The sequence below is a fragment of the Phycomyces blakesleeanus genome (genome assembly GCF_001638985.1).
Source record: "Phycomyces blakesleeanus NRRL 1555(-) unplaced genomic scaffold PHYBLscaffold_1, whole genome shotgun sequence".
NCBI lineage: Eukaryota > Fungi > Mucoromycota > Mucoromycetes > Mucorales > Phycomycetaceae > Phycomyces > Phycomyces blakesleeanus.
The window spans coordinates 3906180-3918819 of record NW_017265134.1 but is presented as its reverse complement, the minus strand read 5'-3'; the positions used below and the strand labels follow the sequence as shown (position 1 = coordinate 3918819).

General features: G+C 36.9%; 3 protein-coding genes across 3 annotated transcripts; 2 read left to right on the top strand and 1 right to left on the bottom strand.

Moving 5' to 3' along the window:
* Window positions 1-4426: 4426 nt before the first annotated feature.
* PHYBLDRAFT_71352 (Homeodomain-like DNA binding domain-containing transcription factor) lies at window positions 4427-5333 on the bottom strand (the record flags this gene model as incomplete). The annotated part of the gene is made up of 3 exons (XM_018442452.1): window positions 4427-4587; window positions 4673-4828; window positions 5075-5333. The coding sequence occupies 3 exons, from the start codon at window positions 5331-5333 to the stop codon at window positions 4427-4429; spliced, it is 576 nt and encodes a 191-aa protein (XP_018299472.1).
* Window positions 5334-6448: 1115 nt separating this feature from the next.
* On the top strand, window positions 6449-7145 carry PHYBLDRAFT_162043 (hypothetical protein; the record flags this gene model as incomplete). The annotated part of the gene is made up of 3 exons (XM_018434552.1): window positions 6449-6562; window positions 6725-6929; window positions 6997-7145. The coding sequence occupies 3 exons, from the start codon at window positions 6449-6451 to the stop codon at window positions 7143-7145; spliced, it is 468 nt and encodes a 155-aa protein (XP_018299471.1).
* A 3624-nt stretch (window positions 7146-10769) lies between these two features.
* PHYBLDRAFT_162042 (hypothetical protein) lies at window positions 10770-12586 on the top strand (the record flags this gene model as incomplete). Its single annotated transcript, XM_018434551.1, has 4 exons — window positions 10770-11004; window positions 11326-11470; window positions 12122-12163; window positions 12517-12586. 4 exons carry the CDS (start codon window positions 10770-10772, stop codon window positions 12584-12586), a joined length of 492 nt encoding a protein of 163 aa, XP_018299470.1.
* Window positions 12587-12640: the final 54 nt, after the last annotated feature.

The window sequence follows — 12640 nt, the reverse complement described above, 5'->3', positions numbered from 1 at the left end:
TAATTATCAAGAGAAGTAACAAAAAAATTATTTTTGAATTTATTTATTATTTGTTTGTTAGTTGATTAATTCGAAGCCTTACTATTATTTTCTTTTTGAAAATAGATTCAAAAAAACTAGCACTGTTCTGTGAAAAATCCAGTAGAATTTGGGAATAGCAACATATTAAATATACCTAGTAGAAGCAATGGGACCTAACACCTTTCTCTTCTCATACCTATTTTACATTAAACCAGTACTTGAACAATAAAATAAAATGTATGATTCACCTCTAATAGAGTCGGAAAATAACTTGCAAACAAGCTTTTACAATTCAAGGAGATCAAATACTGTCAATATCAAAAGATCGTCTTTAAAAATCGTCTTTTATCTTGGGGTAGAATCTCTCAATTAAGTTAAAAAAAGACAAATAAGAAAGAAAGAAAAAACTCATCCATAGCCTTTTTATTGATGTATTAGATTGTTATTGAAACTATGTAAATTTGTTTTACTGCCTGTAACAATATAATTAGTATTTCTTTTTAAAATAATATCTTGGAAAGAATAAATGCAGTATACACAGCATAATTGAGTGGAAAACAAGCTCCATAATCCAGAACGGATACTACAGTTGCTAATGAATCTGGCAGGGTCACATCTCAGGAACGTAACACATGCCAGACACTCGTACACTTCACACTGCTTCAGTGATAACCAACCATTAACCAATGGAGATATTAAATTAGGGAACCAAATGTCTATATAAACAGCTATGATCTTCTTTCTTGAATAAACAACCCTCTCACATTACCTATTGTTCCCTTTTAAAATATTATTTGTATACCTCAGTTATAACTCTTAATAGCTTTAACATTATATTCTAAAAATTATAAGCTCTACAATCTCTAAGTTTATATATAGCATAATAGGTACACTACTTACAATTCAGAGCAAGGTTTTCGCACTTTTTTGGCAAGTATCAAACCTTTAAGGTGACTAGGCCACAAAATTTATTATTTTTATTTTTTAGTTTTTAGTTTTCATGCTATCGACATCACTTTGTATTTTTTTTTGGTTTTTTCACCATGAACTTCTGATGAATTAGTTGATAACAGTAAAAATATAAGTCTCAATGCCGAGTGAACGTTTATCTTAATAAATATCGGCTTGTAATTTGCTCATCAATTTTTTGTTACTGTGTTTTTGTATTAATAATCAACAGTACGTACTGATTGTGATATACACACCACAATTGAGTGAAAGATAGACCCCACAACCAAACACTGGTTCCTTCTTGCTAATGAACCTGGCAACTTAACAATCTCCGGAACTGTTACACACCAGACACACGTACACTACACACTCATACAGTGTAAACCAACCATTACACAACAGGGATTTTAATTACAGGGATTTTAATAGTAGCAGATATAAACAATATTATTTTGTCTCTTTAATAAATAACACTCTCACAGTATCTACTTTTCCCATTATTGAGATACTAACCCATAAACAATCCCGAATACCTCATTGTTTACTGTGAATTGTATTTTCCTCAAGAAAATAACCAATACATCGACCAACACACCTATCGCACATGGTTCCAGCTCAAAAGCTTCCCTCGTTAATACCACCCCGGTGAAAATCATCATCTCTGCTACTTCCAACTACAAAGATTCAATTGTCAAAGCCGACATCACAAAGGCATTCGCCTACACTTCCATCAACAATGTTTCTATCAACAACGTTTCCAGCAACGTTTCCAGCAACGACGCTTCCAGCAACAATATCTTCCTTAATACTATTTCCATCAACAACGTTTCTATGAGCTACGCTCGCATTAAAAACGTTTCTATTGAAAACACCTGCGAGACTGAAGATACCATTGTCAACATCTCCATCATCAGGGAATCGCTCATCAAAACTCCCACGGACGACACCCACTTTGATAACTCAGAAGTCTCCCTCAAGAACATGGGCACTACCCAGGACAACAAAATTCTAGAGAAACAGGTTATGTATAAGTTGTGTGAAGACAGAAACGGCACCAAATCTATTCACGATTCGTTTAGTTCCAGCAACAAAACAGACTTGCTTCTCAAAAACATTCATGGTAACTCCTGTGCACCTTGCCACAAGGAACACACCAACTCAGAATATCAGTCTACAAAGGCTAAAAAGTTGGTATTTGCAAACCGCAACACAAGAATAGTCAACAGTGAGGAGGTATGGAACAATGAGAATGCAGGTAACAGTGGGATTGAGGTGGAATGCGCACACCTCAATATACAGGAACAGGGTAGTCACCCTCACCTACACCACTATAATACACAGGCACAAGGTAAACACCTTCCCCTGCGCAGCCTCACTGCAACATCACAGGCACAAGGTCATCACCTTCCCCTTCTCAACCTCACTGCACCGCCACATGACGACAGCTCACTCTATGTTCCTATAATTGTTCAGAGTAGCCGGGTGTGGGCACTGGTGGACTCCGGAGCAAACGCTTCTTTCATTTCTCCAGACCTTGTCTCCTCTCTCTCTCTACCTATTACTAAATGTAGTTCAAAAAAGCAGCGCATTTATTTAGCGTCAGAGAATAGCTCAGTGGAACATTTAGGCACTGTTGAGAACCTTTCATTATCTTATATGAGTCGTAAACTGAATCACAACTTCGTAGTAATGAGTTTAGCCTTAGGCACACAGATGAGCATTGGCACAGACTTAATGCCCAGACTGGGCATGGCAATTACAAACTTAGCAACTACTTGGGACGATCAAAAAAGCGATTCATTGAGAGAAAACACTCCAGATGATGTGCCAGAACCTAATAAATCTCCTGCTGGCACATCTGAGGAGCAAAAACAGTTTACGGAAGCTATAGAACAATCTATCAGATCCAACAAACTTATTCCTAAAACATCATTTTGCACTATACCAGAATCTATCATCCATATCGACACACCAGAAGGCGTAACTTCCTACAGAAGACAATACCCTTTACCGGTAGTATATGAGCCTAGAATCCAAGAGACTGTAAACACTTGGCTAGCAGATGGTACGATAGAGGTGGCATCCAATGATACGGAATGGAATAGTCCTATTACACTAGCACCGAAAAAAGACATGTTTGGTAATTACACAGACAGAAGACCCTGTCTAGACCCCAGACATATCAACAAACTTTTAAAAGACGACAGATATCCTTTACCTCTTATAAGAGACGTATTTCACACACTTAAAGATGCGGTTGTTTTCACTACCCTAGACCTTACAAGTGCTTTCCATCGATTTGAGGTATACAAGCCAGACAGACCTAAAACAACATTCACCTTCAAAGGAAGGCAGTACATGTTCCGCGGCTGCCCTTTTGGACTTAAACCCATCTCATCTAAATTCCAGCGGGTTATGAACATTGCTTTCAAAGATATGCCTTTTGTAACCACATTCGTAGACGATATTGTGGTATTCTCTCGTAACATGGAGGAACACACAAAACATGTTAAAACAGCAATAGAACAACTTACTAGTGTTAATCTCATCTTAAATCCAAAGAAATGTCATTTCTCACAAAGAGCAGTCTTCTTACTAGGCTTTTGTGTGTCAGATAAAGGCATCTCACTGGATACAAGAAAGGCCAGTAACATGCAAGCATGGCCTACGCCTAACACCGGAAAAGATATACAACGGTTCCTTGGTGTTATAAATTACTTCAGGGAACATATACCTAATGTCTCCCAGCTCACCGCACCTCTTGATCGACTTCGTAACGAGGGTGATTTTACACCTCTCTGGACCAACGAGCATTATAACAGCTTCACAAATCTAAAAGACATCCTACTCAAACTGCCTATCCTGTGCTACCCAAACCTAAAGTACCCTTTTAGTGTGGCCACAGATGCGTCAAACGTAAGAATAGGTGCTGTCCTATATCAAGTCATCAATGGAGAAACGCGACACATCGGTTTCATGGCTCGCGCATTGTCTAAAAGCGAACGAAACTATTCCACTATAAAACGTGAGCTACTCGCGGTAATATATGCATTGAATAAGTTCCACAAATATCTTTGGGGAAATCCGTTCACTCTATACACCGATCACAAAGCCCTCACATATACAGTCACAATCAAAAACGTTTCGACCTCTGAGCCCAAAAAATGCATGAGAGAAATCATGGCATGTATTCAACATGCAACTGCTCCTCAGTAATAAAAGCTAAAGCATTCAAACTTCAAATAAAAGATTATATATATGTTTATTATTGAAATATAGAAAAAAATAAAAGATCAATATTTTGTATGACCTCCTTTGGCCTCAATTACAGCCTGGCATCGATGCTGCATGCTTCCGGCCAAAGTTGACGAAAGTTCGAGACCTATCCTTCGCCACTCTCGTTGCATTACAACCTTCAGATCTTCAACATTGTTAATACTGGCCCTCTCGTCACTCATGCGCCTCTGGAGAGCCCACCAGAGATGCTCGATGGGGTTGAGATCCGGGCTTTGAGCGGGCCAGTAGTCAAAACCTCGGATCTCATGGCTATCTTTCCACCACCTCGAGTACGACCTAGTATGACAGCTGGCGTTGTTCTCTTGGAACACGAAGCTCCTGTTTTGTTCCCGCGAAAGATTTTGGAACCAAGGGAGGAAGTTCTGAGCCAAAGTGTTCACGTATTGGTCTTGGTTTACGTTACCATCTAGGAACACCAAAGGGCCAAAACCACCGGCCCAGAAACAGCTCCAGATCATCACACTACCCTTCCCCCACTTGGTTCCTTCGATGATATTTTCTTCCTTGAACCTTTCACCGACTTTCCTGATAGCTCTAGCTCCTCCATCATTACCCTCAACTGTGAACCGTGATTCATCTGACCACACTACACCTCTCCACTGGTCATCTGTCCAATTCACATGCTCATGGGCCCATTCCAGCCTTCTTTTCTTGTGGCTTTCGGTTAAAGTTGGCTTGTGAGCTGCGATATATGATCCGAAGCCCAAACGCTTCAGACAACTGATTATTGTCTTTCTGCAGACAAATACCTCCATGTTCTTTAAGGAAGCCCTTAGCCTAGAAAATGAGGCAAAGGGGTCCTTACGAACTATTTGAACAAGGTGTCTTTCTGTCCTCTCGTCAATCTTTCTAGGTCGTCCGGACCCTTTTCTTGGCTCGGGCGATCCTGTCTCGTCCACTCTCTTAATGATGTACTTGACAGTTGACAGACTCATGCCAACCACCAATGAAATCTGGGTCGCCCCGTAATTTGCTAAATGCATGTACATGATGCATCCGTATTTATAGGGATCGGCCTTTTCATATGATCCGTGGGTGTTTTCTGATGAATTTGCGTCTTGCATGTTGGATTTGATTAATAATATTGGGAGAAAACAATGTTTTTATTTTTATTTTTTCGATTTTTTTAGGCATTTTTTGCGGGGGTCGAAGCGTTTTTGATTGTGAGTGTATACATACACAAAAGATTACCAACACTATGATGATAAACTGGCTGGATACCATACTCGAATATTCATTCGAGGTACTCCACCTGCCCAGTCTAAGCAACATCTTACCTGACCAGCTACCACGCCTTTTCCCTACGGAAAAAGAGCTGGAAGGGGGTAATGACTCCGCAGTTAATTTCACAGGCCAAAAAACGGTCATTAATAGACAACAAACTGTAGTCAACACCAATTACGACGAGATGCTAACACCACCAGACAGTGACGGAGAAGAACTTCTCGCCAAAGCTCACGCTTTCGGACACTTTGGAGCAGATGCCATGACAAACGCACTTCATAACGAAGGGATACACTGGACAAACATACATAGAGACGCCGTCAAGGTTGTACAAGACTGTATAGAATGCCAAAAGTATAACATAGCAAAGAAAGGTTATCACCCTCTACGACCAATTCACGCATATTTACCATGCGATCATTGGGCTATTGATTTAGCAGGTCCTTTCACGACCTCACATAACAGTAATAACTACTTACTAGTAATGGTAGACATTTGCACAAGATTTTGTGTACTACGTGCAATACCTGATAAAGCACAGGACACTGTTGTCAACACTGTAATAGACGTCTTCTGTAATTTCGGATTCCCTAGATACTTACAATCGGACAATGGCAAAGAGTTCGTCAACTCACTTATGAAAAAACTAGCTGAAACATCTGGTTTTGATCACAGATTAGCTACGCCCTATCACCCAAGAGCTAACGGTGTAGCCGAACGCTGGGTTCAAACCTCAACCAACGCGATTAAGAAATGTATAAAAGGAGCGACCCGAGATTGGGACCTCTATGTACCTAGCATACAGCTAGCAATGAATTCCAAAGTAACAAAGCGTAATGGAACGGCTCCTTACAACCTTATGTTCGCCAGAACAATGAACGGATTTAAAAGCTACGCCGATGATCCAGCAATACCATCACTCACAGAGGATGAGCTACAAAAGCGTATAAAAACAATGGCAGACGTTGTGTTTCCCGCAATCGCTGAAAGAGCAAAAACAGTAACAAATGCACAAAAGGGCAAGTTTGATAAGAAATACAGGATGATACAATTCCCTCCTAATAGCCAAGTCATGATTAAAGAACTCCAACACGGTAAACTAGAACCTGCATACCAAGGTCCTTACACCGTAGTCAAAGAGAAGCAGGGAGGTTCTTACGTCCTCATGGATGAACAAGGACTACTGATGCCCAGAGAATATACACCCTCACAACTCAAGCTAATCTCACAGGACAAACTCGTCTCACTAGATGAAGTCCAGAAAATTGGCAAAGAATACTTTACAGTCAGAGCAGTAGTAGCTCATAGAGAACTGGCTAAAGGAAAATACGAGTACAGAGTAAGATGGGAAGGCTACGAAGAAAAAGACGATACATGGCAAACGCCCGAGCCCTTTAACAGCCCTAAACCTATTGCAAATTATTGGGATCGACTTGGTACAACACCAATTGACAAGACACAAACCCCACATCAGACACGCACCGTCACTGCAACGTACATTAGCAAACGCCGCACTACGCAGCCCACACCTACACGCCGAAGCAAATGCTCAAGATGCTAACGCTCAATACGCTTACGTACAACACGATAAAGTTCACGATGTTAACGCCCGATGCTATGCCCAAGAAGCTAACATGGTCCCTTCAGTCTAAAGTAACTCAACTCTCAACACGGTTATTCAGCCTGGAAGGGGGTAATGTGGTATACACACCACAATTGAGTGAAGAACAGACCCCACAACCAAACACTGGTTCCTTCTTGCTAATGAACCTGGCAAGTTAACAATCTCCAGAACTGTTACACACCAGGCACACGTACACTACGCACTCATACAGTGTAAACCAACCATTACACAACAGGGATTTGAATAGTAGCAGATATAAAAACAATATTATTTTGTCTCTTTAATAAATAACACTCTCACAGTATCTACTTTTCCCATTATTGAGATACTAACCCATAAACAATCCCGAATACCCCAGTAACAATGTTTGCAGCTACCGAGGTACTTCAAAAAATACCGCCCTCTTTGTTCACCTCGGGTGTCTATGATTTCTAGTATTTGTTCGATCCATTGATAGTCAATACGAGACATACATCAGTGAAGTGGACTGTCCCATTAAAAGCCTCATCGGAGTCCAGCATCTATACAACACCAACTATAGTTTTTTTCTTAAAAAACATATATTTTACAAGTCCAAGCCAAAAGTCTATCTGTTGACCCTCCTCCCTGAAGATCTCGGAAGATTTGGTCCTGCACTTAACTACGAGACTGAAAAGGGAGAGCAATTTAACAAGCATATCCGTGAACACTTGTTTCATGCAAACCGTATGAACACATCAAAAGATATTTGTCTCAAATTTGGAAAACAATATATGAAAAGACATATCATTGATGATGGCTCATGGATAAACTAGAATGGTCTAAGGGAAACCCGTGGAAAAGCTATTGCAGATTATATGCAACAAAAATCTGGTGGGAAATTCTATAAGACTTTGTTTGGTGGGTCGAGAGAATTTGCTGACAACAGTGGTACAGGTTTGATCTCTGGAAGACGATTAAAGACAATACCCTTGCTGTATTTAAACAAAAAGACGACATAACTCAAGATGGACATATAATAATTGGAATGGCACCCTCTTCTAAAGTATATCATATGTATATTGAATATCCATCTGCACATACCATTGACAACAACTATCGTCTAGCCCTCAAATACGCAGATGATATGTATACACCACTTGATGAACTGAATGTTATTTGTCTAATTGATGTGCATCTAAAAGTTGGTGGTAAACATGTTAATCTCAACAAATTCGGCTCCTACTGGTCCTTCTTTTCTTTTTTCTATATCAATAAAACATCTAAAATTTTAAAATCAATTGTTTTTTAGCTATATACTATTACATTCGAAATAAATTTGTAGATTCCTGTACTTCACATCTTGCTTTATAAAAAAGACCAATTTTAAGAGATTGGTATAAAGAAATTACACAAAAAATATTTAGCAATCCAATGAAATGGCAGATCCGTTTTCAATTTTCTAATTTAATATCGAGTTTCATCAGTGGGGATGACATATATTCAACATGTAACTACTTGTCAGTAGTGATAACTAGAATAGTCAAATGTCAGATACAAGATGATATACTTGTTTATTATTGAGATACAAAAGAAACCCCCAAGACTTGACTCGGCCTCCTTTGACATCAATTACAGCCTGGTATTAATATTGCATGATACCTGCCAAAGTTGATCCAAGCTTGACACCTATTCTTTTCTATACTCTTTGAATTGCAACCCTCAAATCATAAATGTTATTGATACCGTCCCTCTCATCAATCGTTCACTCGTTGAGAGCACTACTAGAGATGCTTAATATGGTTGCCGTCTGTTTTTTCTTTTAGCTAGACAGTAGTTAAAACCCCGGAACTTATGGTTATCTTTTCATCGATCTTTTAAGATCTTTAGAACCAGATTATTGAGCTCTGGTAACCTTATTTTATTCGCTCTCTTAATGATGTACTTGACTGTCAATAGATTTTATGTGAACTATCAATGAAACCTGGGTTGGTCCAAATTCTGTTCAACACATGTTCATAATGCATCCTTATTTGTACAAGTAACTTTTGTAACATAAACCGTGCGTGTTTTCTCATAAAAATATGTATTGAATATTGTATTAGATTAATAAAATTGAAAAAAAAACAGTAATTTTAACTTTCATTTTTTCTTGATCATTTTTTGTGGGGTTGAATATATATTTTTTGACCATGCATATATGAAATATATGGCTTGAGCTCTTCAAACTGAATGCAAGCATTTGTCCAACTTTATGACCAATTGTTTTTGGGATGTATGCTGGAACCACATCTAATCTCCTCTTGTACCCCTCCCTTGGCAATCAAAACAATGATATTCATTTTGGGCCTTTCTAATAGCTCACACCCGTCACAATATAAGTATTATGCTATAACTAACTTCTTGTTGTGTCATTACACTCTAAACAACTGTGCTCTAGCCATCTTTGTCACTCCAAGCAGCCAAATTCACTTTTCTGAAGTAGAAACTCTCTCTCTCTCACTTATTTTCTCTACCAGTACCCAAATAAATGAACAGTATTGGAAAATACATGAAAGAAATAGTACTTTGAGCTGTTCCAGTCGACATTTGATATAAACCACGCACTCTTTTCTCTGGAAATCCCTGACCAACCGCTACCTGTCTTCCGCATTTGACTACTTCAAATTACCAACAGCATAATATTGGCCCTGTGACGTGCTCACTGAAACTTTATCTTCGATATCCAGCCTTTTCAAACTTCTTTGATTGACTCTAAAATAGGCACCACTGTTTCGAATTCTTCATCTGGCCTAGATTTAACTTAAAATCCCCTCGGACTTGTATTTCTATTTCTTCAAAACTCTCAAAAGATTCATAAAACAATCGTTTTCCTTTTTTAATACACGATTCATACTAGGAATAGCTTCTCCATACATGAAGAATATTATAAATTCCTCTCTTTTTTGTATTCTTTTGTAAAATAAAAATAGATATCAGATAATAAGCCCGTTGAATTTGGTAATATATAATTACGAAAAATAAAAATTAAAGCTAAGGGTAATGTCGTTTTTAACGTCTCTTCCCAATTCCCAGTCATTTTCTATAAAACTCTACTTCATAACTATCTCATTCTCACTCTTCCTCCTCTTGCTCTTTTTTTATTTTTCACTGCAGATTATTGGAGCAGAAATGCACCAAGATACAATTTTTCCCTCCTTTTTACCTTTAAAAAAAGTTAATTATGACTTCCTGAAGAACAATCAATAAAAAATATCATATCTTTATCTTTGGTCATGGGTTAAATAATATAATTGTCTAGCGTTGTGGGTAGCATAGAATATAGGTTTTAATTTATATTTTTAGCTAAAGATAAAAAATTGGCTGTATACAATAATATATTGCTTAACATATCTTTCTATTACTCGCTCCCTTACAAAATACCTCTTTATTTTATTATATTTACTAATCTTTTGATTCCATGTATAAATTACACTTAATGAGTTCAGCAGGAAATTAATCTCATACTCAGAATTATGGTGTCTCAATTTTCAATGTACTGGTACAAGCGCCACATATCATTTCAGACAATGGTTACGCAGCTCTACAATCCAACGTATACAACAATGAAGAATTATACTCAAACCAGCAAGAGGAGGTTCTTTATGACCAAGAACACAGACTATAATATGTGGGTGGGTTACCTCTGGTCGTCATGCAAGAAGTTATACATGCACAGCTTAGTACTCCAGATAATATTGAGTGTCCAAGCATCCTTGAAGAGGATTATTATAAACTCAATTTTTGGTCATCCAAGACAGTTTATCAATTGGACCTACAGAAATTGATGAGTGCTTTCTTTGTTTTTACAATGCCAACATCGAAATATGACATGATCTCAACTTACCGACAATTTCTTCAAATATTGATAAACTTTATCAACTCAACCGGTATGAATCCAAAGCTCTAGATCCATATCAAGACACACAAGCATCTAAACCAGAGCTGTCTGTGCAACCAATTGGTCAGACAACGGCTATTGTACCCTACATTAATAAAGAATTTGGCATTATTAACAAATGTTTAAAGTGTTTACCAAAAAGCCGTAATTTTTTGTTAGAAATTTATTATTAGGATTAAATATAATTCTCCAAATAACTTACATGCGATTGTCGAGTAATTTATATATTAATTAATAAAATAATTTGTTAGTTTGCTTGTATAGATCATTAAAGACTTTGTCATACCTGATTAACTTGCAATGTCTGTAGTTTATACAATGTGGATATTTGTGGCAATGAAATTCAGAATGTCGATATCTCTACTACTTAAATATTTTCTTGTCAAGTTTGCGGGAACCAGTTCAATTTTAAATCAAATTTTACAAGGTATCCTAAAAAATATGAAATATATATTGTAAAAAAACCAGCATGCTCCTTTTGCTAGAAAAGCCGTAGTAAGGTATACAAATAATATTTTAAAAGGGAACAATAGGTAATGTGAGAGGGTTGTTTATTCAAGAAAGAAGATCATAGCTGTTTATATAGACATTTGGTTCCCTAATTTAATATCTCCATTGGTTAATGGTTGGTTATCACTGAAGCAGTGTGAAGTGTACGAGTGTCTGGCATGTGTTACGTTTCTGAGATGTGACCCTGCCAGATTCATTAGCAACTGTAGTATCCGTTCTGGATTATGGAGCTTGTTTTCCACTCAATTATGCTGTGTATACTGCATTTATTCTTTCCAAGATATTATTTTAAAAAGAAATACTAATTATATTGTTACAGGCAGTAAAACAAATTTACAGAGTTTCAATAACAATCTAATACATCAATAAAAAGGCTATGGATGAGTTTTTTCTTTCTTTCTTGTTTGTCTTTTTTTAACTTAATTGAGAGATTCTACCCAAAGATAAAAGACGATTTTTAAAGACGATCTTTTGATATTGACAGTATTTGATCTCCTTGAATTGTAAAAGCTTGTTTGCAAGTTATTTTCCGACTCTATTAGAGGTGAATCATACATTTTATTTTATTGTTCAAGTACTGGTTTAATGTAAAATAGGTATGAGAAGAGAAAGGTGTTAGGTCCCATTGCTTCTACTAGGTATATTTAATATGTTGCTATTCCCAAATTCTACTGGATTTTTCACAGAACAGTGCTAGTTTTTTTGAATCTATTTTCAAAAAGAAAATAATAGTAAGGCTTCGAATTAATCAACCAACAAACAAATAATAAATAAATTCAAAAATAATTTTTTTGTTACTTCTCTTGATAATTATTAAGTTTTATTAAATATTTATTATTATTTGAGTTTATAAACCACTATTATCTTTTATGGGTACTGATAAAAGTAGCTTACTGGATTTTCAGTATTCAATTAAATATAATTTATTACTTGTGTGATCTGAATAGTGATATATATATATATATATATTAAGGTGCACATCATTATATAGTTTGTGTAAAGAAGATATTTGTGTTATCTTTACAAGTGATTTAGGATCGATCATTGTATTCAAAAAATAAATAAAGCAAGTTGTTGCTTTTCTTTAATTTCTTGTTCTTTTTTATTTGCTAGAG